Source organism: Trichomycterus rosablanca, chromosome 15 (assembly GCF_030014385.1).
Source record: "Trichomycterus rosablanca isolate fTriRos1 chromosome 15, fTriRos1.hap1, whole genome shotgun sequence".
Classification (NCBI taxonomy): Eukaryota; Metazoa; Chordata; class Actinopteri; order Siluriformes; family Trichomycteridae; genus Trichomycterus; species Trichomycterus rosablanca.
In genome coordinates, this window is record NC_086002.1 from 26244290 (window position 1) to 26272019 (window position 27730).

At 42.3% G+C, this 27730-nt stretch overlaps 1 protein-coding gene across 1 annotated transcript in view; it reads right to left on the bottom strand.

The window, feature by feature from the left end:
- LOC134328438 (butyrophilin-like protein 2) overlaps positions 1–22048 on the bottom strand; it is a 31651-nt gene extending 9603 nt beyond the window's left edge. Inside the window, exons 1-4 of the mRNA XM_063009533.1 lie at positions 21976–22048; positions 11516–11566; positions 10569–10919; positions 9658–9933 (exon numbers count right to left, since the gene is read on the bottom strand). Coding sequence (XP_062865603.1) covers positions 9658–9933; positions 10569–10919; positions 11516–11566; positions 21976–22048 — 751 coding nt within the window. The remainder of the gene's footprint in view (positions 1–9657; positions 9934–10568; positions 10920–11515; positions 11567–21975) is intronic.
- Positions 22049–27730: the final 5682 nt, after the last annotated feature.

Here is a 27730-nt window from a genome sequence, read left to right on the forward strand (position 1 = left end):
TAGGGGAAAACCAATGTTCCCGAAACAGAGAAAAAGAGGACGAAAGATGTCTTTTTTAAGAAGAGAATACCAAATTACCGGCGAGGTCTGGTATTACTAAATTAACACAAGACTCTGCGCCGAGTGAGCCGTGCGCAGCCTTTATAAAGGTGCTGCACAGCTGATGTCAATCAGCTTAATTATCCCTGGGTGTGGCACGCGGTCTCCCTCTAGTGGTGGGAGGATGGCGGTGTCTTACAGGACCCCCTCCTCGAGGGGTGTCTCCTGACATCCCCAGGCCGGTCACTCGATCCCGGTTAAAGGTCCGGATGAGATCGGGATCGAGAATCTGCGCTGCCGGTACCCAGGAACGCTCTTCCGGGCCATATCCCTCCCAGTCCACCAAATATTGGATTTGATTTTGGACTTGTCGGGAATCGAGTATCCTATTTACTGTGTAGGCTGGAGAACCGTCAACCATGCGAACAGGGGGAGGTTTTGGTGATCGGGTCCCAGGGGAACACAGGTATGGTTTGAGGCGGGAAACGTGAAAGGTTGGATTAACCCTGAACGAGGGCGGGAGTTGCAACCTGTAGGAAACTGGGTTGATGCGTCTGACTATTTTGAATGGTCCAACGTATCGAGGCGCCAGTTTTCTGTTGCTGACCTTCAGAGGTAAGTCTTTTGCGCTTAGCCATACTCGTTGGCCCGGGCGGAAAGTATTTCCCAACCTTCTCTTACGGTCTGCTGTGCTCTTCCGTGAGGTTGTTTGGGCTACCAGGACCGCCAGAGCTCGTCGCCAGGTGGACCTGCAACGGCGTACCATATGGCTGGCTGACGATGTGGCCAGCTGAGTTTCCTGTTCAGGGAACAGGGGAGGTGGATAGCCAAACTGGCACTCAAAGGAGGACATGCCCAAAGAGGAGTGCCAGAGAGTATTGTGGGCGAATTCCGCCCACAATAGGTGATCCGCCCAGGTGGAGGGGCTGGTTGAAGCCAGACACCTTAGCGACTGCTCTAGATCTTGGTTCACCCTTTCAGTCTGCCCATTGGACTGGGGGTGAAAACCTGAAGAGAGGCTGACAGAGGCCCCTAGGGAAGCACAAAAAGCTTTCCAAAATTGGCTAGCAAACTGAGGACCCCTATCTGAAACCAGGTCTGTGGGCAGGCCATGATACCGCACAACCTGTTGAAGGATGAGGTGGGCCGTCTCTCTGGCTGAGGGAAGTTTGGGCAAGCCAATGAATCTGGCGGCCTTAGAAAACCTGTCTACCACCACCAGAATTACTGACAGGCCTTTAGAATTGGGCAGGCCAGTGATAAAGTCCAGAGACAGATGTGACCATGGGCGATGGGGAATGGGCAAAGGGTGTAACAACCCTGGTGGCTTGGCTCTGGAGTCCTTGTTGCGTGCACACGTTTCACACGCAGAGACGAATTGCCGGATATCCCGAGCCATATTAGCCCACCAGAACCGCCTCTGAATTAACTTCAGGGTGCGAGTAGCTCCAGGGTGTCCTGCGAAGAAGCTCTCGTGCCCCCATTGCAAGACCTGAGTCCGGGCTGATGCGGGGACATACAGGCAATGGGTAGGGGTTCCCCCTGGGTCGGGTTCGGCTAGAAGGGCTCTCTTGACTCCTTCCTCAACTCCCCAACGCAGCGGTGCCACTATGCGTTCTGGAGGAAGGATGGGTAATGTTGGTCGGGCTTGTGGCTCCTCCCACTGTCTGGAGAGGGCGTCAGGTTTGGCGTTCTTGGTGCCTGGCCGGTATGAGAGGGTGAAGTCAAAGCGACTAAAAAATAGCGTCCAACGGGCTTGCCGGGGGTTTAGTCGTTTGGCTTCTTGAATGTATGCAAGGTTCTTATGGTCCGTCCAGACCAAGAACGGATGTTTGGCCCCCTCTAGCCAGTGCCGCCACTCTTCGAGAGCCATCTTGACTGCAAGGAGTTCTCTATCTCCTACACCATAATTGCGTTCAGTAGGCGTTAGGCGATGGGAGAAGTAGGCGCAAGGATGAAGTTTCCTGTCCACGCCCGAGCGCTGAGAAAGAATTGCCCCTACCCCTACCTCGGAGGCATCTACCTCCACTAGAAAAGGAAGTTGGGGATCAGGAAGATGAAGAATGGGCGCCGAGATCAGTCTACGCTTAAGTTCGTCGAACGCCTTCTGTGCTTCGTCTGTCCACCGAAAAGGTCCTGGCACTTTTCAGGTAAGAGCCGTCAGGGGCGCTGCGACTGACCCAAAACCTCTAACAAACCGTCGGTAAAAGTTGGTAAAACCCAAAAAGCGTTGGACCAGCCGGAGAGAGGTTGGACGTGGCCATTCAGCCACAGCCTTGAGTTTAGCAGGGTCCATGGCCAGTTTGCCCTGGGAAACCACAAACCCCAGAAAGTGGACCTCGGGTATGTGGAACTGGGATTTCTCCAGTTTCACGAAAAGGTGGTTCTCAAGGAGTAGTTGAAGCACTCGTCGTACATGGCCGACGTGTTCCTTCACAGTTTTACTAAAGATGAGAATATCATCAAGGTATACAAAGGCGTAGAGACCAAGTGTTTCTCGGAGGACCTCGTGGATCAGGCGCTGAAAGACAGCTGGTGCGTTCATCAACCCGAACGGCATGACTAAGTATTCATAGTGACCGGTCGGGGTGATGAACGCTGTTTTCCATTCATCCCCAGATCTAACTCGCACGAGGTTATAGGCACTGCGAAGGTCTAGTTTAGAGAAAACAGACGCTTGTTGCAGTGTCTCGAAAGCAGATGTCATAAGGGGCAAGGGATATCGGTCTTTGACTGTGATTTTGTTAAGGCCTCTGTAATCGATACAGGGCCGTAGGCCTCCGTCCTTCTTGCCTACGAAGAAAAAGCCCGCTCCAGCGGGAGAGGATGAGGGTCTGATAAAGCCTTGGGCTAAGGCTTCTTGGACGTACTTCTCCATTGCTGTTCTCTCGGGTCCAGAGAGAGAGAAAAGGCGCCCCCTAGGGGGAGATGTGCCCGGTAGCAGATCAATGGCACAATCGAACGAGCGGTGGGGGGTAGCACCTCCGTCTTCCGTTTACTAAAGACTTCTCGTAGGTCATGGTAGGCCACCGGGACCTTGCTCAAATCGACTGGTTCGTGAGAGAGGCTGCCTGGGTGACACCTAGGAGCCAAACAGGAGCCCTGACAATATGGGCCCCAGTGTCGGATGGATTTGGAAAGCCAGTCGATTCGGGGGTTATGTCTGACCGACCAGGGGAATCCTAGGATGACCGGCAAATCCGGCGCTTGCGTTAAAAAAAATGAAAGTGACTCCGAGTGTTGACCTACACTCACAGTAATGGGTCTGGTCTGTCTTTTGATGGCCCCAGACCGGAGTGGGAACCCGTCAATGGCAGCCACCGGTAGCGGTGTCACCAAAGGTTCCATGGGTAGCCCTAGTTCTAGGGCCATTGTGAGGTCCATAAAATTACCTGCGGCGCCGGAATCTATGAAGGCCTGCAATCTTTTGTCGGCGCGCGAGTTGTTCCAGCTCAACGTGACAGGAAGGAACAACCCACTGGACCTGGGGCCTAGAACTGGGCCTACCCTGGGGCCCCCTACCGGGGGTAGGCCTGGCCTTTTACTGGCCGAACTGGACACTGAGCCAGCTTGTGGCTTCCCTCCCCACAGTACATGCACCGCCCCCCCCTGGCGACGTTGCTCAGCCTCTTGGGGCCCAATCTGCATGGGCTCACCTCCTTCGGAAGAGGCCGCAAGTCGGGGGCGGACAGGCGCTTCCTCTGGGGTCAGGGCTCGTTGTGCCTTCTTATTGGTCCGCCGACGCTCACGTAGGCGGTTGTCAAGTTTGGTAGTGACCTCGTACAGGTCCTCCAAACTGGCAGGAGGGTCTCTGGTGGCCAAGAGGTCTTTAAGGTCCTCATTAAGCCCCTGTTGGTAGACGGCCATCAGAGCCTCCGAGTTCCAACCACTCTCCGCTGCCCAAGTGCGGAAGGAGATGGTATAATCGGCGACTGAGAGTGAGCCCTGCCGCAAATTCAGAAGGGCTGAAGCAGCTTCGGCACCTCGTACAGGACTATCGAAGGTCCGCTTCATAGCTGCGGTAAAATCCGCAACGGTGCTACAGTCAGAAGACTTGCTCTCCCACAAGGCTGTAGCCCACATTAAAGCTCTGTCCGTGAGGAGAGAAATCATATATGCGACCTTGGCTCCTTCAGTGGGGAACCGGGTGGGTGCTAGTTGGAATGTCAGGGAACACTGAAGCAGAAATCCCCTGCATGCCCCTGGTTCACCACTGAATCTAATGGGTGCTGGTAGCATGACGTCCTGGTGGATAGAGGGGAGTGGCTGATCAGGTGAAACAGAAAGTGTCTCCTCCTTGGGAGGGGAGTTTAACCGTTGGACTGCCAATGTTAGTTCATGCATGCGTTGGGCCAATTGGCTCAGCGCCTCCTCATGCTCCCCTAACCGGGCCCCCTGGGCTGTTATGGCTTGCTGCAACATATTCCTGTCTGCTGGGTCCATGCTGGCAGAGTCTTTCCGTTACGGGGCTCAAACGCCTCGTGTTGTGTTTTCCCAGATCTTAAATAACAGTCTGGTGGGACCCAAAAGCAGATTTGAAAAATCGCAGTGAGTGAGATTCGAACCGGGATCGCGGGTGTTAAAGAGCTTTGCTCTACCCGATTCGCTATGGGCTTGGTTAAAGTGCTTGTGACTTTAAACTACTTAACGGTTTTAAATGATAATCCTTAAATGTAAACAAATAGCAGAAGATATGTGTGTATTTATATATATATATATATAAAGGAACTGTGTGTTTGTTGAAAAAAGGGAAAACAGAGAGGAAAGACTGACTGAAATAGCGGAGACCGCAACTTGATAATAAAAAATAAAACGTGTGGTTTCGAACCCCACACGTCAGCGTACTGAGCTCGAGAGCCTGATGCACTAACCACTACTCTATAGGGTAAATTAAAGAAACTGCGATCTGAATCACTTATTAACATACCAAAAAATACACAAAGAAAAACTAATCTGATGAGCTACCCGCTGGCTGTTGGGTAGTCGTTTCAGAACTCAAAGAGACCTCAACAAAGGTGTGAGGTTACTAAAGAAATGATAAATTACTTTACTTTTCTAAAACTGTTCCAGTTAGTTAAACAGGGAGATAAACAAAAAGGTCTTTCTTTTAGGGGAAAACCAATGTTCCCGAAACAGAGAAAAAGAGGACGAAAGATGTCTTTTTTAAGAAGAGAATACCAAATTACCGGCGAGGTCTGGTATTACTAAATTAACACAAGACTCTGCGCCGAGTGAGCCGTGCGCAGCCTTTATAAAGGTGCTGCACAGCTGATGTCAATCAGCTTAATTATCCCTGGGTGTGGCACGCGGTCTCCCTCTAGTGGTGGGAGGATGGGGGTGTCTTACAGGACCCCCTCCCCGAGGCCGGTCACTCGATCCCGGTTAAAGGTCCGGATGAGATCGGGATCGAGAATCTGCGCTGCCGGTACCCAGGAACGCTCTTCCGGGCCATATCCCTCCCAGTCCACCAAATATTGGACTCGATTTTGGACTTGTCGGGAATCGAGTATCCTATTTACTGTGTAGGCTGGAGAACCGTCAACCATGCGAACAGGGGGAGGTTTTGGTGATCGGGTCCCAGGGGAACACAGGTATGGTTTGAGGCGGGAAACGTGAAAGGTTGGATTAATCGCTGGGGATTTTAATCATGCAAATCTCAAGTCTGTTCTCCCTAAATTCCATCGGCATGTGGACTTTGCTACGAGAGGAGCGAACACGCTGGATAATGTTTACACAAACATCGGCGGTGCGTACCGGGCGGAGCCCCGCCCCCACCTCGGATACTCAGACCACATCTCTGTAATGCTAATTCCAGCATACAGAGCACTCGTCAGGCACTCCAGACCTGTACAGAAACAGGTGAAAACCTGGCCAGAAGGATCCATCTCTGCTCTTCAGGACTGTTTTGAGTGCACTGACTGGGACATGTTTAGGGAGGCGCAACATACGGCGATTACACTGATCTAGAGGAGTACACGACTTCAGTGACCTGCTACATCAGCAAGTGCATTGAGGACGTCACTACCACTAGAACCATCACTTCCAGACCCAACCAGAAGCCGTGGATGACTCCAGAGGTGCGTGCACTGCTGAGGGCCCGAGACTCCGCTTTTAAAGCAGGTGACCAGCCGGCTCTGAGAACAGCGAGAGCCAGACTGTCCCGGGCGATCCGAGAAGCAAAGCGCGCACACGGCCAGAACATCCACAGCCACTTCCAGAACAGCGGTGACACACGGCGCTTGTGGCAGGGCATCCAGGCCATCACCAACTACAGGACGACCCCACCCATCTGTGACAGTGATGCCTCCCTTCCAGATGCGCTGAACGACTTCTACGCTCGGTTTGAGGCGCAGAACAACATGTTGGCGAGGAAGATGATCCCACCTTGTGACGACCAGGTGCTTCGTCTCTCCACAGCGGACGTGAGGAGAACTCTGCACGGAGTCAACCCACGGAAGGCTTCTGGACCAGACAACATTCCTGGCCGAGTGCTCAAAGGATGTGCAGACCAGCTGGCAGATGTATTCACTGACATCTTCAACATCTCCCTGAGCAGCGCCATCGTTCCAACATGCCTCAAGACGACCACCATCGTACCCGTGCCAAAGAAGTCATCTGTGTCATGCTTCAACGACTATCGTCCCGTAGCACTCACGCCTATCATCACGAAGTGCTTCGAGAAACTAGTCATGAGGCATATTAAGACCCTACTGCCTCCCACCATGGACCCACTGCAGTTTGCGTACCGTCCTAACCGCTCAACGGACGACGCCATATCCACCACACTTCACCTGGCTTCTACACACCTGGACAGAAAGAACACTTACGTCAGGATGCTGTTCATAGACTTTAGCTCAGCATTCAACACCATCATTCCTCAGCATCTAATTGGAAAGCTGAGCACGCTGGGCCTGAACACCTCTCTCTGCAACTGGATCCTGGACTTCTTGACTGAGAGACCTCAGTCCGTCCGGATCGGTAAGAACACCTCCAGCACCACCACACTGAGCACCGGCGCTCCCCAAGGCTGTGTGCTCAGTCCACTGCTGTTTACTCTGCTTACGCACGACTGTACAGCAATGCACAGCTCGAATTCCATCGTTAAGTTTGCAGACGACACAACTGTGGTGGGACTCATCAGCAACAACGATGAGTCAGCGTACAGAGAGGAGGTACAACATCTAACGGACTGGTGCCAAGTCAACAACCTGTCTCTGAATGTGAATAAAACCAAAGAGATGGTCATTGACTTTAGAAAGACACTAAGGGACCACTCCCCACTGCACATCGACGGCTCATCTGTTGAGATCGTCAAGAGCACCAAATTTCTCGGTGTTCATCTGGAGGAGAATCTCACCTGGACCCTTAACACCAGTTCCATCACCAAGAAAGCCCAGCAGCGTCTCTACTTTTTGAGAAGACTGAGGAAAGCTCATCTGCCACCCCCCATTCTCACCACGTTCTACAGAGGAACAATCGAGAGCATCCTGAGCGGCTGCATCACTGTCTGGTTCGGAAATTGTACTGCGTCGGACCGCAAGACTCTCCAGCGAGTAGTGAGGACAGCTGAAAAGATCATCGGGGTCGCTCTTCCATCTCTCACGGACATTTTTAACACCCGCTGCATCCGCAAAGCTCTCAGCATTGTGGATGATCCAACCCATCCATCACATGGACTTTTTACTCTGCTCCCGTCTGGGAGACGATATCGCAGCATCCGGACTAACACAACCAGACTGTGTAACAGTTTTATCCCTCAAGCAATCAGACTTCTAAACTCAGTACTGTAACAATTTCCTCCGGAAATTTTCTGCTGCCACACACTGATCTGTATTGACTGTTACTTGCATTTTTGACTATGTTACTTGCATTTTTGCACACCTCCTGGAACTGCACAATAATTTCTGCACCTTACTTGTATTTTGCACCATATTTACTTTTTAGGCACCTTATCTGCATTGCCAATTTTACGCTGCTAATGTACAACTTGTCACTACCTCATGAACCATTGTACCATCTATTCACCATCATGTACTAACACTTGTTTTTAGTCCTGTCTTCTAATTACTTGTTTAGATTAGGGATAATTAGGAATATCTTTTGTAGTTATTTATTATAGGATTTTTTGTATTATTGTTGTATTTGCACTGTTTTGTATTGTCTTGCACTTTTTGTACCGTGTTATACGTGATCCTAGAGGAACGCTGTTTCGTTTCAATATGTACTTGTATGTAGCTGAAATGACAATAAAACCTCTCTGACTCTGACTCTGAGGTTACTAAAGAAATGATAAATTACTTTACTTTTCTAAAACTGTTCCAGTTATTTAAACAGGGAGATAAACAAAAAGGTCTTTCTTTTAGGGGAAAACCAATGTTCCCGAAACAGAGAAAAAGAGGACGAAAGATGTCTTTTTTAAGAAGAGAATACCAAATTACCGGCGAGGTCTGGTATTACTAAATTAACACAAGACTCTGCGCCGAGTGAGCCGTGCGCAGCCTTTATAAAGGTGCTGCACAGCTGATGTCAATCAGCTTAATTATCCCTGGGTGTGGCACGCGGTCTCCCTCTAGTGGTGGGAGGATGGCGGTGTCTTACAATAAGTGACAGCTTAGTGAATGAATCAGCTTTTTACCGTGAAAGCCGAGAGAATAAACGATCTAAGACCGTTTTCATTAGTGGATAAAAACAATTGGGTATGAATCTTATATATTCTGGAAACATTCAAGATGGTTGCCAAGAAAAAAAGTGGATTGTATCCCTGATGGATTAAAACATGGATCAGGTGCACAGAGGTTATGATTTTCTGCTGCTGTGTGATTGATCTGGGTCGCGGTTCTGCTGTTTACCGTGCGCTTTCATTTTGCAGTGATAGCAAAGCTTTATCAAATATTGTGATTTTTTTATGCTCATTTATTTGAAGTAAAACCGACAGCATAAATGTGATTGTGAGATTCTGTTGGTTTGTTTAATGTCAAAATGCAAATGCATCACAAAAAATAAACACTGTAATTCTGTCAGAATGTATCAGAACTACAGTATTTTGTGTTTTTAAGACAACATAAACAATATAAGGTAAAATACGGACAGTGGCCTGCCATAGTACTTTAAGAGATATGAGTTTTTTAGTCATATCTTACAGCCTTACATTAAAGCCTGCTATGTTTAACCTTTTTTTTAATACCTTGCATTTCAGTTGATTCCACTAGTTTGCACACTCCAAACACTACCAACCCCGACCTTTGTTAAAGTCTATTGCCCGGCCCTTCTGTAAAATTTTAAAACCCAGTGTGGCCCTTCGGCCAAAAGGTTTGCCCACCCCTGTTCTAGACCCTGCAGCTGTTAACTGTTCACACACCCTCACACGTCCAATCATGTTTGACACTGTGGTTCTTAGAGTCCCAGAATCTAAAAAATGGCATTGTACTAATGTAACCAAACCTAGTTAATAATTTAATGTGTTTAATTGGTTAAATAAGTGACAGTGACAGAGATGTCTAAACAGAAGAAATCAGGACAAGGACAATTTTAATGACTGTATGTATTGCTGTCATTTTTTAAAGACATAAAATTCTTACTGCAAAGTTCACAGGCTCCTACAGTTCGATCATTACTTACTAGAGATGATGAACTCGTTCTCCTTCATGTGATGTCTCTGTTGGACTCTGCAGTAGAACCTGCCTGCGTCACCGTTGAGTACAGTGATACGTCGTTGAACACTAAAGAATTCTCCGTCTCTGTGTGTTTCTGTTACTCCACCACTCAGGTTGATTCCCTCATCACCCAGCCACAGAACCTCTGGTTCAGGCCACCAGTTTTTAGATTCACACAATAGACTGAATCCTCCTGAATGATCAAAGCTCTCCAGAGTTATCAGTGGTTCTGTTCCAACAGCTGTAGATCAAGTTACACATCAAGTATCAGTATTTCCTCTTTCATAAACACAAACATACTATATGGAAAAAAGTATTGGGACACCCCTTCTAATTTTTCAATTAATGCATTAAAATAACTTCAGTGGCCTGCACAAAGCTCTGACCTCTCAGCCCCAGCTTTGGAATGAAATGGAACAGCAATTGAGGCTTTCTGGACCAACATCAGTGCCCAGCCATACAAACGCTTTTTTGACAGAATGGGCACCAGTTCTCACAAAGATACTTTAATGTCTTGTGAGAAGCCTTCTCTGAAGAATGGCTTTAATATTTTAATAGCAGTTGTTTTTGGTTACCATTTGATGTCCAACAGTGGGGTGTAAACACAGGTGTGGTGTTGCCCACCCTGGACTCCCCTAAAAATAAATGCTGTAATTGTATTCCTTTTGCCCCCTCCTCAAAATTTAGCCATGTCCTTGATTACATATTCTATTTAGGAAAAGCAATATTTTTGTTGTTGTCCACCCAAACAATTCAAATGCCCATCAGGATAACATCCTAGTAACAACTCTGTCCAACAAGCTCAACAAGCTTATGATCATGTGTCCAAATACTTTTTTAAATGTAACAATATTAATCATAAATCAGCTACTATACCTTCAACTTTTACTTGAACAGTGAAATCATCATACCATGTTTCAGCGACAATGTAACATTTGTATTTCCCCTCATCAGAAACTTTAACATTATTTAACAGCAGTGAGGCGTCTCCTTTTTCCAGCATCTCGTCAGATAAAGCTGTTCTCCCTTTGTAAGCTGGACTTTGCCCTGAATTAATTACTGTGTGATCTTTATAAAGATGTACTATTGAGTTTTCTGTGTCTGGCCTGAACCACTCCACTCTCATGTCCACTGCACTGGTTTTGGGTTCAATTAAACAAGGCAGAACAAGATCAGAACCAGTAACTGCATATAGAGGAACATCTGGACCAACCAACCGAAAAGTTTCTGCAGAGAGAAAAAATATAAAACAAACATGAACATCTTTTCATCACAGTCAGTTCACTCAGTGGCTTGATTTATATCCCATCTTCTAATTCAGTTATTGGTTACTTATTAATATAATGGTGCGATAACCTTCATCCGCTCCCACTTGTGGCAGGATTGACTTGCTTTAGTCCCAAACAGACTACAACCCCCCACGCCACAGCTTATTCCAGACTATATAAGGAAAGCTCAGAGATCAGAGTGGCGCTGAACATTATTCTAATGTTGTTGTAAGGTTGTAATTCATTTTAGAGCATCAGCCCACAATTACTTTCATGTACACAAGATAATCATAGCACAGAAAATGTTGATTCCACAACTTATTTTCCTCCTCTTTTGTAAATGGCATACTAAGCTTTTTTGTCAAGACTGTAGAGCATTTGTCTTCAATGCTCTGCCCTGTAGTATAGACTAATGTCTTATGTGTAAAATGTGATAAAAACATGGATCTGTTGTTTGTTATTTCTTGTTTATTAAATTCTATGTTCTCTGTATTTGCTATATTTTACACAGTGGATTGAATGGGGAACCCACAGCAGCTTTAATTCTTACTTTACCTGAGAAAGCATGATGGAAGAACAGAATCATAAAACAAACACACTTCATTTCTGAAATAAAAAAAATAAAACAATACATCAGTTTACTTATCCAGACCTTTTGAACTGAATTTGTATGAATTTACATTTGGTGTGATCTGTACATGCAATAATACTCTTTCTGCTTGAGAGAGCTGCTCTTGGTTTACTTTCTAACAAACTCTTATTCAGTTCAATTGCTACCCTGTCCAGTAACAATGACATGTTACCCCCTGTGTTCCATCAGCTTTCCTGTTAATGTGACTTTTAAATTGTTTGAGACACTAATTGTTGACACTACTTGTTTATTTATTCTTGCTTGATACAAGACTTCAGCTGCAGTTTGTGGTCAGTGTCAGAAGGTTAACCTTTAATAAAAAAAAATCTTTTAATAAGATTTAATTTGTATTGTTGTCAATACCCTAAAGAACAGCAGCTAGCAGAGAGATACACCTAATTTAATACCAAACAAGAAGAAGCAACCACCCTAGACATGATGCAAAAAACAGTTCAACAATGATATTTATAGAGTATAAACTGTAAACAACATACCAAATAATAAATGTATTTATAAACAGTTTAACAGGGAGATCATATTAACAAAAGAAAAACATTTAAGACTTTTAATATTTTAGTCTGGAGCGATAAAGCAAAATGGTTTCCTCCAAACATTCCTGCACCCAGTCAGAGGGACGTATTAGTAACAAGGTAACCACCAGATATTTAACAGCTTCAGATCAGCAGCTGAATGCAGCAAAAATAACAAACCAACAGGTAAGAAAAAATTGTACCACTATTACATTTACATTTTCTGCATTTAGCAGACGCTCTTATCCAGAGCGACTTACAGAAGTGCTTCCATAGTAAACATTTCATTTCTCAAGTATTAGTAAACAACAGTCAAAGAACACAAATCTGCTGAAACCTGTTAGAATTTTTTTGGAAATGGAAGAAAAGTGTTAGTAACTAAGTACAAGTCAGCTTAAGTGCTTAGTAAAAAGGTGGGTTTTTAATCGTTTTTTAAAGACAGCAAGAGACTCAGATGTTCGGACAGACAGAGGAAGCTCGTTCCACCACTTGGGTGCTAGAACAGAGAAGAGCCTTGATGCTTGTCTTCTTTTAGTCCTGGGTGGAGGCTCAAGTTGAGCGAGACTAGTGGCTCGGAGTGTTATTGTTTGCGTTACACAAACAATAACACTGTTAGCCTACATACAGAATTGCTTTAGCTACAATTCTGCTAAAACAATGCTCATCATTAAATGCATTATTACTTCATTAAATACATTAAAACCAAACACAAAGCACACTCAAACATCTTTGATATCTTTACTTTTCCAACTAAAATAATCTTACAACTAAAATAGTCCTACAACTAAAATAGTTTAATATATTTGTGTAAAATACAGGTGCTGGTCATAAAATTAGAATATCATGAAAAAGTTGATTTACTTCAGTAATTCCATTCAAAAAGTGAAACTTGTATATTATATTCATTCATTACACACAGACTGATATATTTCAAATGTTTATTTCTTTTAATGTTGATGATTATAACTGACTACTAATGAAAACCCCAAATTCAGTATCTCAGAAAATTAGAATATTACTTAAGACCAATACAAAAAAAGGATTTTTAGAAATGTTGGCCAACTGAAAAGTATGAACATGAAAAGTATGAGCATGTACAGCACTCAATACTTAGTTGGGGCTCCTTTTGCCTGGATTACTGCAACAATGCGGCGTGGCATGGAGTCCATCAGTCTGTGGCACTGCTCAGGTGTTATGAGAGCCCAGGTTGCTCTGATAGTGGCCTTTAGCTCTTCTGAAATGTTGGGTCTGGCGTATCGCATCTTCCTCTTCACAATACCCCATAGATTTTCTATGGGGTTAAGGTCAGGCGAGTTTGCTGGCCAATTAAGAACAGGGATACCATGGTCCTTAAACCAGGTACTGGTAGCTTTGGCACTGTGTGCAGGTGCCAAGTCCTGTTGGAAAATGAAATCTGCATCTCCATAAAGTTGGTCAGCAGCAGGAAGTATGAAGTGCTCTAAAACTTCCTGGTAGACGGCTGCGTTGACCTTGGACCTCAGAAAACACAGTGGACCAACACCAGCAGATGACATGGCACTCCAAACCATCACTGACTGTGGAAACTTTACACTGGACCTCAAGCAAAATGGATTCTTTGCCTCTCCTCTCTTCCTCCAGACTCTGGGACCTTGATTTCCAAAGGTAATGCAAAATTTACTTTCATCAGCGAACATAACTTTGGATCACTCAGCAGCAGTCCAGTCCTAGCCCAGGCGAGACGCTTCTGACGCTGTCTCTTGTTCAAGAGTGGCTTGGCACAAGGAATGCGACAGCTGAAACCCATGTCTTGCATATGTCTGTGCATGGTGGTTCTTGAAGCACTGACTCCAGCTGCAGTCCACTCTGTGAATCTCCCCCACATTTTTGAATGGGTTTTGTTTCACAATCCTCTCCAGGGTGCGGTTATCCCTATTGCTTGTACACTTTTTTCTACCACATCTTTTCCTTCCCTTCGCCTCTCTATTAATGTGCTTGGACACAGAGCTCTGTGAACAGCCAGCCTCTTTAGCAATGACCTTTTGTGTCTTGCCCTCCTTGTGCAAGGTGTCAATGGTCGTCTTTTGGACAACTGTCAAGTCAGCAGTCTTCCCCATAATTGTGTAGCCTACAGAACTAGACTGAAAGACCATTTAAAGGCCTTTGCAGGTGTTTTGAGTTAATTAGCTGATTAGAGTGTGGCATCAGGTGTCTTCAATATTGTACCTTGTCACAATATTCTATTTTTCTGAGATACTGAATTTGGGGTTTTCATTAGTTGTCAGTTATAATCATCAACATTAAAAGAAATAAACATTTGAAATATATCAGTCTGTGTGTAATGAATAAATATAATATACAATTTTCACTTTTTGAATGGAATCACTGAAGTAAATCAACTTTTTCATGATATTCTAATTTTATGACCAGCACCAGTATATGCTCCATACAGTTAAACCTTATTATTGATGTTTTGATTTTGCACAGCAAAAAATACAGTGCTGATCTAAATACAATTAACATAAAATTAATCTAATGTGAAATGTGTTTGCACTTATACTATGTCATATACAGTAGTAGAGAGTCGAGGGCTGGGAGGGGAGATAGAAAAACAACTCCATTACAGAGACTGTCAGCCTTTCCCAAACCGTTCCCTCCTATGGAGGTAAATATGTAGCAAATGTTTTGCACCTGTGAAAAGAAAATCTATCCAATTTGTACCTGTAAAAAATAAATCTGCAACCGTAAAAAAATTTTGTACCTGTAAAAAATAAATCTGTAACTGTAAAAAAGATTTGTACCTGTAAAAAATAAATCTGTAACTGTAAAAAAGATTTGTACCTGTAAAAAATACATCTGTAACTGTGAAAAAGATTTGTACCTGTAAAAAATTAATCTGTAACTGTAAAAAAGATTTGTACATGTAAAAAAAAAAATCTGTAACTGTAAAAAAGATTTTTACTTGTAAAAAAAAATAAAAAAATCTGTAACTGTAAAAAAGATTTGCACTTGTAAAAAATAAATCTGTAACTGTAAAAAATAAATTTGTACTTTTATTTTCGATGTGAGAATAAAAACATTGCAGCACAGGGGGGTATTCCAGAAAGCAGGTTTAACAAACTTCAAATTTAAACCTTAACTTAACTGACTTATCTTGCCATGTCATAGCCAGAGTTTTAGGTTCCAGAAAAGTGGATCAGCATTGAGTTACTCAACTCTGAGTAGATTGAACCCAGCAGAAGCGCGTTCACGGTTAACTATAAACAGGCATTCTCAATGGAGTGGCGATAAGTGGATTCACCATGGATGTGAATGAAAGAAAAAGTAGTCAGTCATATTTTACACCAATAGAACTGTTTATTTTAATGTTTGCGTGTGCAGATCATGAAAATGTTTTAGACGTAAAAGTAATACAGCAGTGTCCGTAAAAAAAAGGATGACGCAAATGGCAAAAAAATGCTTACAGAGTTAATGTGTGAGTTTAAATTAATAAAAAAAAACTTAACAATTATTCAACATTTAGCAGAAGGAAAGGTTCAAAATTGTTTAATATGTCAGTTGTAATATTTGTCTTGATTGTACACGTTTTTTTCTTTCATTTACTCAATCTAGGTATAATCCAAGTGGAATCAGATGCACATGGCAGCAGATAAAAATGAAACACAAAAACTGTCTGTGTTCAAGGCATGTTCATTACATGTAAATCATTAGTCTGTAGTGCATAAACTGTGGAATATTAAGAACTGCATTGGTATAGTCTGAACACTTTGTATTGGCATCTCTCCAGTGATTGGTGGTGTGGTTTTGAGCCTCCTGCAATTGTTAGTAATCTAAATGTACCTAGATCTGTAATTTTCATCATAGGTACACTTCAACTATGAGATACAAAATGAAAAAAAGATTTTTAAAGAATTTATTTGTAAATTATGGTGGAAAATAAGTATTTGGTCAATAACAAAAGTTCAACTCAATACTTTGTAACATAACCTTTGTTGGCAATGGCAGAGGTCAAACGTTTCCTGTAAGTCTTCACCAGGTTTGCACACACTGTAGCTGGTATTTTGGCCCATTCCTCCATGCAGATCTCCTCTAGAGCAGTGATGTTTTGGGGCTGTCGCTGGGCAACACGGACTTTCAACTCCCTCCACAAATTTTCTATGGGGTTGAGGTTTGGAGACTGGCTAGGCCACTCCAGGACCTTGAAATGCTTTTTACGGAGCCACTCCTTCGTTGCCCGAGCAGTGTGTTTGGGATCATCGTCATGCTGGAAGACCCAGCCACGTACCATCTTCAATGCTCTCACTGATGGAAGGCGGTTTTGGCTTAAAATCTCACGATACATGGCCCCGTTCATTCTTCCCTTAACACGGATCAGTCGTCCTGTCCCCTTTGCAAAAAAACAGCCCCAAAGCATGATGTTTCCACCCCCATGCTTCACTGTAGGTATGGTGTAACTCAGGATTCTTCTTCCTCCAAACACGACGAGTTGAGTTTTTACCAAAAAGTTCCATTTTGGTTTAATCTGACCACATGATATTCTCCCAATCCTCTTCTGGATCATCCATATGCTCTCTGGCAAACTTCAGACGGGCCTGGACATGTACTGGCTTAAGCAGGGGGACACGCCTGGCACTGCAGGATTTGAGTCCCTCTCGGCGTAGTGTGTTACTGATGGTAGCCTTTGTTACTTTGGTCCCAGCTCTCTGCAGGTCATTCATCAGGTCCCTCCGTGTAGTTCTGGGATTTTTGCTCACCATTCTCATGATCATTTTGACCCCACGGGATGAGATCTTGCGTGGGGCCCCAGATCGAGGGAGATTATCAATGGTCTTGGACAAAATAACTGAAACACCTGGTTTTAGACCACAATAATTTATTAGTATGGTGTAGGGCCTCCTTTTGCGGCCAATACAGCGTCAATTCGTCTTGGAAATGACATATACAAGTCCTGCACAGTGGTCAGAGGGATTTTAAGCCATTCTTCTTGCAGGATAGTGGCCAGGTCACTACGTGATGCTGGTGGAGGAAAACGTTTCCTGACTCGCTTCTCCAAAACACCCCAAAGTGGCTCAATAATATTTAGATCTGGTGACTGTGCAGGCCATGGGAGATGTTCAACTTCACTTTCATGTTCATCAAACCAATCTTTCACCAGTCTTGCTGTGTGTATTGGTGCATTGTCATCCTGATACACGGCACCGCCATTGGATGCACATGGTCCTCCAGAATGGTTCGGTAGTCCTTGGCAGTGACGCGCCCATCTAGCACAAGTATTGGGCCAAGGGAATGCCATGATATGGCAGCCCAAACCATCACTGATCCACCCCCATGCTTCACTCTGGGCATGCAACAGTCTGGGTGGTACGCTTCTTTGGGGCTTCTCCACACCGTAACTCTCCCGGATGTGGGGAAAACAGTAAAGGTGGACTCATCAGAGAACAATACATGTTTCACACTGTCCACAGCCCAAGATTTGCGCTCCTTGCACCATTGAAACCGACGTTTGGCATTGGCACGAGTGACCAAAGGTTTGGCTATAGCAGCCCGGCCGTGTATATTGACCCTGTGGAGTTCCCGACGGACAGTTCTGGTGGAAACAGGAGAGTTGAGGTGCACATTTAATTCTGCCGTGATTTGGGCAGCCGTGGTTTTATGTTTTTTGGATACAATCCGGGTTAGCACCCGAACATCCCTTTCAGACAGCTTCCTCTTGCGTCCACAGTTAATCATGTTGGATGTGGTTTGTCCTTCTTGGTAGTATGCTGACATTACCCTGGATACCGTGGCTCTTGATACATCACAAAGACTTGCTGTCTTGGTCACAGATGCGCCAGCAAGACGTGCACCAACAATTTGTCCTCTTTTGAACTCTGGTATGTCACCCATAATGTTGTGTGCATTGCAATATTTTGAACAAAACTGTGCTCTTACCCTGCTAATTGAACCTTCACACTCTGCTCTTACTGGTGCAATGTGCAATTAATGAAGATTGGCCACCAGACTGGTCCAATTTAGCCATGAAATGACACTAAAATGACAGGTGTTTCAGTTATTTTGTCCAACCCCTGTATGTCTTCCATTTTCTTACAATTGCTCCCACAGTTGATTTATTCACACCAACCTGCTCGCCTATTGTAGATTCACTCTTCCAGCCTGGTGCAGGTCTACAATTTTCTTCCTGGTGTCCTTCGACAGCTCTTTGGTCTTGGCCATGGTTGAGTTTGGAGTCTGACTGTTTGAGGCTGTGGACAGGTGTCTTTTATACAGATAACGAGGGTCAAACAGGTGCCATTAATACAGGTAACGAGTGGAGGACAGAAGAGCTTCTTAAAGAAGAAGTAACAGGTCTGTGAGAGCCAGAAATCTTGCTTGTTTGTGGGTGACCAAATACTTATTTTCCACCATAATTTACAAATAAATTCTTTAAAAATCCTACAATGTGATTTCCTGGATTTTTTTTTCTCATTTTGTCTCTCATAGTTGAAGTGTACCTATGATGAAAATTACAGACCTCTCTCATCTTTCTAAGTAGGAGAACCTGCACAATCAGTGGCTGACTAAATACTTTTTGGCCCCACTGTATGTTAAACATAGAGCATGGCATTTCATTTGATCTACCATGATAATTAATAAGTGTGACTGTCCTCAGAATGTGATCGGCAGTTCCGAATAAGGGAGCATCCACCTCCAGAGCTCAGTTTAGAACAGTAAAAATGTTTTACCAAATATCTGAAATATTTAGAACACAAAAAGCTATGTTTGATTAAACATGCTATTTTTTATCTCTTTCTTTCATGTTGGGTGTAAATGATCCATCTGGAGAAACAAATTACAAAATGTGATCCTGTGTGGCGCATATAAAACAGACCAGGCTAAAAGGGTGTATAAATATGAATGTTCTTATTAAAGATAAAAAGACAAGGAAATAAACTTTATTTTCAGTGATCATGCACAGAGCCTGACCATTTGGCTTCAATATTTGTAATGTGGGCAGCATCACATAGGATCTTGATGGAGAACAGTAAGTTGCAGAACGTGTATTAAATGTTACACTGTTTTATTTAAAACATTTGTTCATTTTTTTAGGATAATGGTCACTACCTGTACGTGGACGGATATTCTGTCTGCTGTTCACATAATCCTATTCATTTTCTGCTGGTGCTTTAATGGGACTACTAAACAAGCGTTTCAATGCTAGGCATACTTTTCGGATGGACCAACATACAGTTGCCTTGCCTATATGTTCAGCCTCTTCTACATTTATGGAAATGTTTTATTGGCAAAAAACGAAGAGCAATGCATAAAGTCTGCAAAGAGGTGAGGGTAACAGTGCAAATGTGCAGGGATGTTGTTTATGTACATGGGGGGGGGGGGGGGGGGTACAACACTATGTATTTCCTTCAGTTTCTCAGATACTGTTTGTATTGAAAAGACATTAAATGGACAGAAAAACATTTTAATAAAATAAAATCCACATCTGTCAGCTACCCACCCACACACAGCTGTAACATATTTACATATGATAATATGTGTAAAAAAATAATACTTGAACAGACCCATAACAGTATATATGTAGATAGATAGGACCCCTGCTTTGAAGTAACAATCATGTTTGGGGTAAAATTATTTTGGCTTTCTAAACTGTGTGTGTGTTTGTCACGCTTGGAGCCTCAGTGTGCTCTGGAGCTCCTGTGTGCCACGCCCTCCTCTCCATGAGCACACTCAGTCTCCTGCCACGCCCCCGTTCATGATTGGTCCCTTTAGCTAATTAGCTCCAGCTGCTTCCTATTTAAGGAGAGCGCTGGAGGACTGTGTTGGAGACTATTCTGGTGACTGTGATTTGTGGTTTGTGATTCTGATACCTGTTTGAAGTGCCGTCTAAACTATTCTGCCTTGCTCTGGTCTGTTTGTTCTGATCACGTCTTGTTTGTCAATGTTTCTGTCTAGTTAGTTCATGTTCCTGTCTGTTTAGTTAATTTAATCCAAGTTAGTTTTTGTGTCCCTGATTTGCCTTAGCCCTTTGTTTGTTAGCTCCCTGATTAGCCTTAGCCCTTTGTTTGTTAGCTCTCTGTGATTAGCCTTTTGTCTATTAGCTTTAGTTCTGTTAGTCTCTGTTAGTCTTTGTAGTTCCGTCTAGCCCATAAACCGTTAAAGTTAAAGTGTGTTAAAAGTATTTTATATTAATCCATAATGTTATAATTAATATTAACAAGCCTTTTTATTAATATTGTGATTAATAATGTTGCAACTGCCCCTTGTTGCAACCGTCCCCACTCTCACCGAATTGACTGACTGTGGTAAAAACAGAAAGGTTTGTGGAGAAATTATTTAAGAAATGACAGCATGTTTAATCTGAGTTTAATGACTTGTTCCCGACTAAGATCTCTTCGAAAAATTAGCGCGTCGGTATCCACTGGATCCTGGAGTAAAGGACCTGCCAGGTTTACATGAGAAAAGTGCGAGTAACCCCGGTTTAGGTTTAAGTTAAACTGCCAGCGAGCAGGTTAGCTTGAGAGCATAAGTTGTTATAGTAACGGACACAGGCTTTCTTTAATCTCATGTTTCTGGAACGGAAAACCTAGAGTTTTCCTTAATTCTGAGTTAACTTACCCAGATTAATCACTTAACCCGCTTTCTGGAATACCCCCCAGGTACTAAACATAACTATAACTCTAATTACAGTGCACAAATTGTGAGTTTTCTTAGGTCTGTACAAGTACAGCAGCATACGATTCTACACACAGTCTACACACCATTAGTAAGCAGTGCTGACACAGAATGAGAACCTTTTGACTACTGACTGTTTTTCTAGCATTTGTGGTGCAAATACTAATAGTGCAAGATAGGTAGCCTGTACCGCTCTTAAACACTGACCCATTGTGCATGCCAATGCATTTAATTTAGCTAAATGGTAAGCTACTGGGTGTTTCATACCACAATGATCCTAAGGCTTGTTTGGATCAAAAAGGCCAAGAGCTGGTGCAGTTGTCAGTGATGGTCTCCAGATGTGGTGATAAGTAAAATATCAAGGTGTCCATTAAGTTTTGGTAACTAGTTAATCACAGAACCTGTCGCTCCCTGTGTATGTTAAAACAACCCCAACACCTCTAATCATTATCTTGGTTCTGCTTGTAAATAATTCTCTTTGGTCCCAGCAAGTAAGCTTGGAAATTGACCCACATTCACATATATGAATATTATTGTGTTTCTATTATTAGTATTTGATAAGAAAACAGATTTTAGAAATGTATCCTGTTTTCAAAAAGACCAGATCAGCGTTTTCTAAAGACGTGTTCGTGTGGATGAAAATATCCGTGTTGGTGAGGACAGGCTCTAAATGAGCTGTATTTTCAGGCAGTTCCCCTTACAAAACACATCAGATAATAAAAAAATCAATACTTAACATTTCTCCATTAAGTACAGATTTATAACATTCACATATTACATTTTATATTCAGATACTCACTGTGATTTTCTGGAAAATTTTCTTTGTTTACGTTTCTCTCCTCCACACTAAAGCAACCTCCACCTTTCACTTTCACTTCAACCAAACCGGTTTTAAAGGTGCCTTCAACTGCTCCTCCAAATCTCCCACATATTGAGTTCAATAGTCGTGAGTACAATCTGAATCTACACTAGTGGGGATTTTAATTTTTAAACTGTTGGGCACACAGAATCAGACACTAATTAAAATAAAAATGTTTGTTTGTGTGAATAAGATTAAAAAGCTCATGTGTTTTTACTGAAGAACAGAAATATAATCTTATTACATTTAATCAACAATTTGTCTACATGTGATTCTGCACTCAAGCTAGCAGCCACCATTTTATAACCACAGTCCAAACTCTCATTCCGAAAATATCCGTGTATCACACCGGCTGCTGATCCTCCTCCATGCCACAGGAGATCAGTCTCACCAGAGTATTGATTAAACTCAGGTGCTTCCATTTTGAAGCCATTATGGTTGCTTTATAAACAATGTTTGGTGCGTCCTACAATTCTGAGAGGTTTTCATTGTGTTTTTGGATCTTTGGTATGAACTATTGTTTCTGGTGTTGTGTTTTTTAATTGAAAAGATCACTTTACTTCAGTTTAAAGTTAACAAAGTTGTTTATTACAAATTGTAGGAAAGTCAAGGGTACAACTGTAAGGGTTCCAGCTGCCGTGGCAGGCAGGCGAGAACTGCGGAAACTCAAAATCCCAGCCAGACCAACGCGAATTAGGGAGAATAGGGCACAGCTGTGAATCATTAATTAGGACAGGGAACTCCTGCCCTTGCCTGTATTTAAGCAGAAGAGCTGTGCCTGATTATTTGGTTAGGGAAATTGGGTAACGTCAAGCTGCATAGCCGGGCGACGGTAGGGCACTTCCCCAGGTAATTTTCCACTACCAGGGAAAGAACAGTTTATTATTCGTAGCGACATTTCTCTCTTTGGTGGTACGCAGGGAGACGGTAGGGCACTGCCCGAGGTAATTATCTCAGCCAGGGATAAGAACATTTTATTTTTTTGAGCGACAATTGTTAGATTAAAAAAATAACTTTATTGTGTCTTAGCTTATAGCATATCTAAGTGCTACCTTATATGGCAAATAGTTCCGTGTCTAGCACGGGAGTAAGTGTGTGCGTGTCTTTGAACATATGTAATGTCTTAGCCAACATGTATACTAAGAAAAAGGGAATTAAACTCTATGAGATTAGTTGGCTACGTGTGAAGGTTGTTTTGCAGAGGAATGCCGAAGGTTGGAGATATCTGTACCTGGAATCTGATTCTAGGATCCGGCCCCCACTCCTGTACCCCGCTCTGCAACAAGGATAACAGAAGATTGGGGGATTCTCTGGATGGGGAGGGGCCCTTACAATAAGGAACACACACTTATTCTTGGAACTTTTTGCAGCTGTAGCATGAGAGCTGTGAAGAATTCCCTGAGCATCTAAATTAATCTAAATGAGCATCATGAAAACCCTAGTAAAGTTAAACTAAAGTTAGGACTTCTAAACATCAGGTCACTTGCATGCAAAACAGTAATTGTAAATGAAATAATTACAGATAATTGTCTTAGTGCCCTGTGTTTAACCGAGACCTGGGCTAGACCTGATGAGTATCTAGGTTTAAATGAAGCATCTCCTCCGGGTTACAGTTATGAACATAAGCCACGTCTTAGCGGTCGTGGTGGAGGAATAGCCGCAATTTATGATAAAGACATAGGTCTTACTGTAAAATCAACTCCCATAACAAACTCGTTTGAAGTTCTTATCTCTGACATAACCAATAAATGTTCATCTGATAAAAATAGTATGTTTAAACTGGTTACTGTTTATCGACCCCCTGGTCCTTACTCAGAATTTCTTAACAAATTTGCCGATTTTCTTTCTAAATTAGTCTTATCAACTAAGAAAGCTCTAATTGTTGGTGACTTTAATATTCATTATGAGGATAAGTGTAATCCACTCAAAATTGCGTTTGATTCTATTTTAGAATCCTTAGGCATCACCCAAAATGTAACAGGACCCACTCACTGCTGTAAACATACCTTAGATTTAATACTTACTTATGGTATAAACATAGACAACCTGGAAATTATACCACAGAATGACTTAATCTCTGATCACTCCCTACTAATATATTAAGTGTCCCTGTCCAATAATATACAGCAACCAAATCGTTTTAAATGTAAGCGCACTATTACATCTGCAACTACAGCAGCGTTCATAAACTGCCTACCAGAATTACCAAATATATCAGCATCAGAACCTAAAGAACTAGATCAGGCAACTCAAAACCTAGAGACCGTACTGCGCACAACCTTAGATAACGTAGCCCCACTCAAAACTAAACTGATTAGGGAGAAAAAACTTGCTCCATGGTACAATGACCACACATGCGCACTTAAACAAGCAGCACGGAAATTAGAACGTAAGTGGCGTCACACTACACTGGAGGTGTATAAGATTGCTTGGAAAGATGCTCTAACTGAGTATAAACATGCACTTATAAAAGCTAAATCTGTATATTATTCATCCCTAATAGAGAAAAATAAAAACAATCCCAGATTCCTTTTTGAGACAGTGTCCAAATTAACTAAAAACGTCAATGAAACTGAATCTAATATACCGCCTGACTGTACCAGTGATGATTTTTTTAAAATTCTTTAATGACAAGATAGAAAAAATACGACTTCAGAGTCAGAGTGTGTCACTTGCCAATGTTAAGTATGGACTCACTCCGAGCAGCATTGGTGATAATAGTAACGAGTTAATCCAACTAAATTCCTTTAATCCAATCTCCCAAAATGAACTAACTGTGTTGATTAAATCATCGAAGTCATCATCGTGTATACTCGATCCTGTTCCAACTCGTTTACTTAAAGATTTACTCCCAGCTATTGTAGAGCCCCTGCTTACATTAATCAATGCATCCCTTAGCCTTGGGTATGTACCTAAATTGTTTAAAAGTGCTGTTATTAAACCCCTGATTAAAAAACCTAATCTTGATCCACATGTTTTATCTAATTATAGGCCAATTTCAAACCTTCCTTTTGTCTCAAAGATATTAGAAAAAGTCGTTTCCAAACAGCTATGTTCTTATTTGAATGAAAATTGTATTCATGAAAAATTTCAATCAGGATTTAGACCCAACCATAGTACCGAAACCGCATTAATTAGAGTAGTTAACGAGTTGTTAATGTCTTCTGATAATGGATGTGTCTCTTTTCTTGTTCTATTAGATCTTAGTGCAGCGTTTGATACGGTCGATCATAACATTTTACTGGAGAGGCTAGAAAATACAGTAGGTGTTAAAGGACTCGCACTCTCTTGGTTTCAATCATATTTGACTGACCGCTCTCAATTCGTTTATGTAAATAATAAATGCTCAGAAACTACAAAAGTAAAGTGTGGTGTTCCACAGGGGTCGGTACTTGGACCGCTATTATTTACACTCTATATGCTTCCACTAGGTGAAATTATTCATAAACATGGCATAAACTTTCACTGCTATGCAGATGACACACAGCTGTATATATCAGCCAAACCAAATGATACTGACACAATCAGTAAGATAGAAGATTGTGTAAACGACATAAAAAACTGGATGTCGTGTAATTTTCTTTTACTTAATTCAGATAAAACAGAGGTTTTACTTGTTGGCTCTAAAGCTGCAAGAGACAAGTTGTCTAACCTGGTGCTAAACTTAAACACGTTCTCTGTTACTCCCAGCCCAGATGTAAAAAACTTAGGTGTCACAATAGATTCAGATCTTTCATTTGATACACACGTTAATAATATTACTAGAGTTGCTTTCTATCATTTGCGTAACATTTCTAAAATAAGAAATATACTATCTGTTAATGACGCCGAAAAACTGATCCATGCGTTTATAACTTCTCGGTTAGATTATTGTAATGCTCTTCTAACTGGATGCTCTGGTAGATCCTTAAACAAACTCCAATTAGTTCAAAATGCAGCAGCTCGAGTGCTAACTAGAACTAAAAAATTTGACCATATTACTCCTGTTCTATCATCTCTACACTGGCTGCCAGTTAAATTTCTCATTGATTACAAAATACTTTTACTAACTTATAAAGCGCTACATGGTCTGGCTCCACAGTATCTGAGTGAACTTATTAATCACTACAGCCCAGCGCGTCCACTTCGTTCACAAGATGCAGGGTTACTTATAGTTCCTAAAATTAAAAAGATCACGGCTGGTGGAAGAGCGTTTTCTTACAAAGCTCCACAACTCTGGAATAATCTTCCTGCCTCTATTCGGGATTCGGACACAGTCTCAATGTTTAAGTCTAGACTGAAAACATATTTATTTTCTCAGGCTTTTGATTAGTATAGACAAAGGCGCAGAGCTTGGGGGTTCTTGGTCATAGAAACTTGTGGTGATCAGGCTGTCGTTCTGCCTCTCTTGTCCGATCACTCAGGTTTGATGACGGTGGGGAGATGGGTGCTGATGTCCTGTGAAAGCCTTCATGACCTTGTTACCTGCTCGCTCTCCCTTTTAGTTATGCTGTAATAATTAGGGCTGCCGGAGTCTAAAACTCTCTGTAAAACTGTTTGTCAACTAGCATTGTACATTATTAACTACATTCTCTGTTGTTTTACCCCGAGGGCATTCTGATGGAAACCTGTTTACCTGCCGAGGTTAAGGATTAAAGTCGAGACTGCCGGGACAACGATGCTGCTCCTGTCAGATGTGACGGGTCTGGAGTAATTGCAACGACAAGAAATCACTACAGACTTTATTGAAGACTAGAGCGGATAACAACTCTATTATTATTTAATTGTTTATTTATCTATTTATTACCAGTTATGACTTTTAGATCATTTAATTCTGTGTTTGTATGATTTGTGTAAATCGTGTATTTATTTAAAGTATCCTCCAGGCCACCCAAGAAGGATGGGCCCTGCTGAGTCTGGTTCCTCTCAAGGTTTCTTCCTGTAATTTTCAGGGAGTTTTTCCTTGCCACAGTCGCCCTCGGCTTGCTCAACAGGGGTTTTTGTATCTGTTGGTCCTGGATTTTGTAAAGTTGCTTTGAGACAATGTCTATTGTAAAAAGCGCTATATAAATAAAGTTGACTTGACTTGACTTGTGGACCCAAAAAAAAAAGATATTCACTTCACTTAAAACTCGGGCTGATGAAAAATTTTATAAAGGCAACGAACAAATAAAAAGCAAGAAGAGTTCGCAAGAATAACTGATACCATGATTAGTGAAAGCATTTCTGTTGGTCCACAAATGCGACACATCATGAATGATCAGTTCAAAGAGCTGGTGGTGAGACCTGAGAAAATCACTTGGAAATCATTCCAGGATGTTGTTGAAAATTTTTTTTTTTGCAACTATCGAGCGCCAAACTTCATCAAGCTGGGTGACAACCTTCTTCAAGCTTACAAAGTGATGAAGTGCAATGTCACTGAAAATTCATTTCCTGCATTTCTTCCCTAATCTTGGTGCAATAAGTGATGAGCATGGCGAATGCTTTCACCAAGACATTGCCACAATGGAAAAATGTTACCAAGGCCACTGGAATCCGTCAGTGCTGGCTGACTATTGCTGGACACTAATACGAGATGCACCAGATGTTGAGTAGAAACGAAAATCAGCAGCAAAACACTTTTAGCTCAGTTGAACTAATGACACGTATAAGATTTAAATGTGTTATAATCAGTAAAGTTAATCTCATGTTTCTCAAAATTTCTATGTGATACAGACAATCAGAAACTACATTTGTGTTCAGATCAAATGGGTCTGTCACAATCACCAAAAAAATTCAAGGTAACAGAACTTTGGCAAAAAATTGTTGTCCAGTGTTATTAGTTGATGTATTAACTCATTGTTAATAAACTGGTAGTTAAAGTGTTAGTATATGCTTAGTTATGTACACGTATTGTAAAGTGTTACCGGAAATTACGTGGAAATAGTGTTTGCAAAATGTATCACGTGTAGGTACAAAGTTTAGAATTTATAAACATAATAAAATCACGTACAATTTATAAATAATAACAAGTATAATACACATTTCAAGTGTGTATGCACACGCACACACACACATATATGAGAGGCCGTGTAGGCCATAATTCTGAGTTGAATTCTCTCACACACACCATCATACTCTCTCAC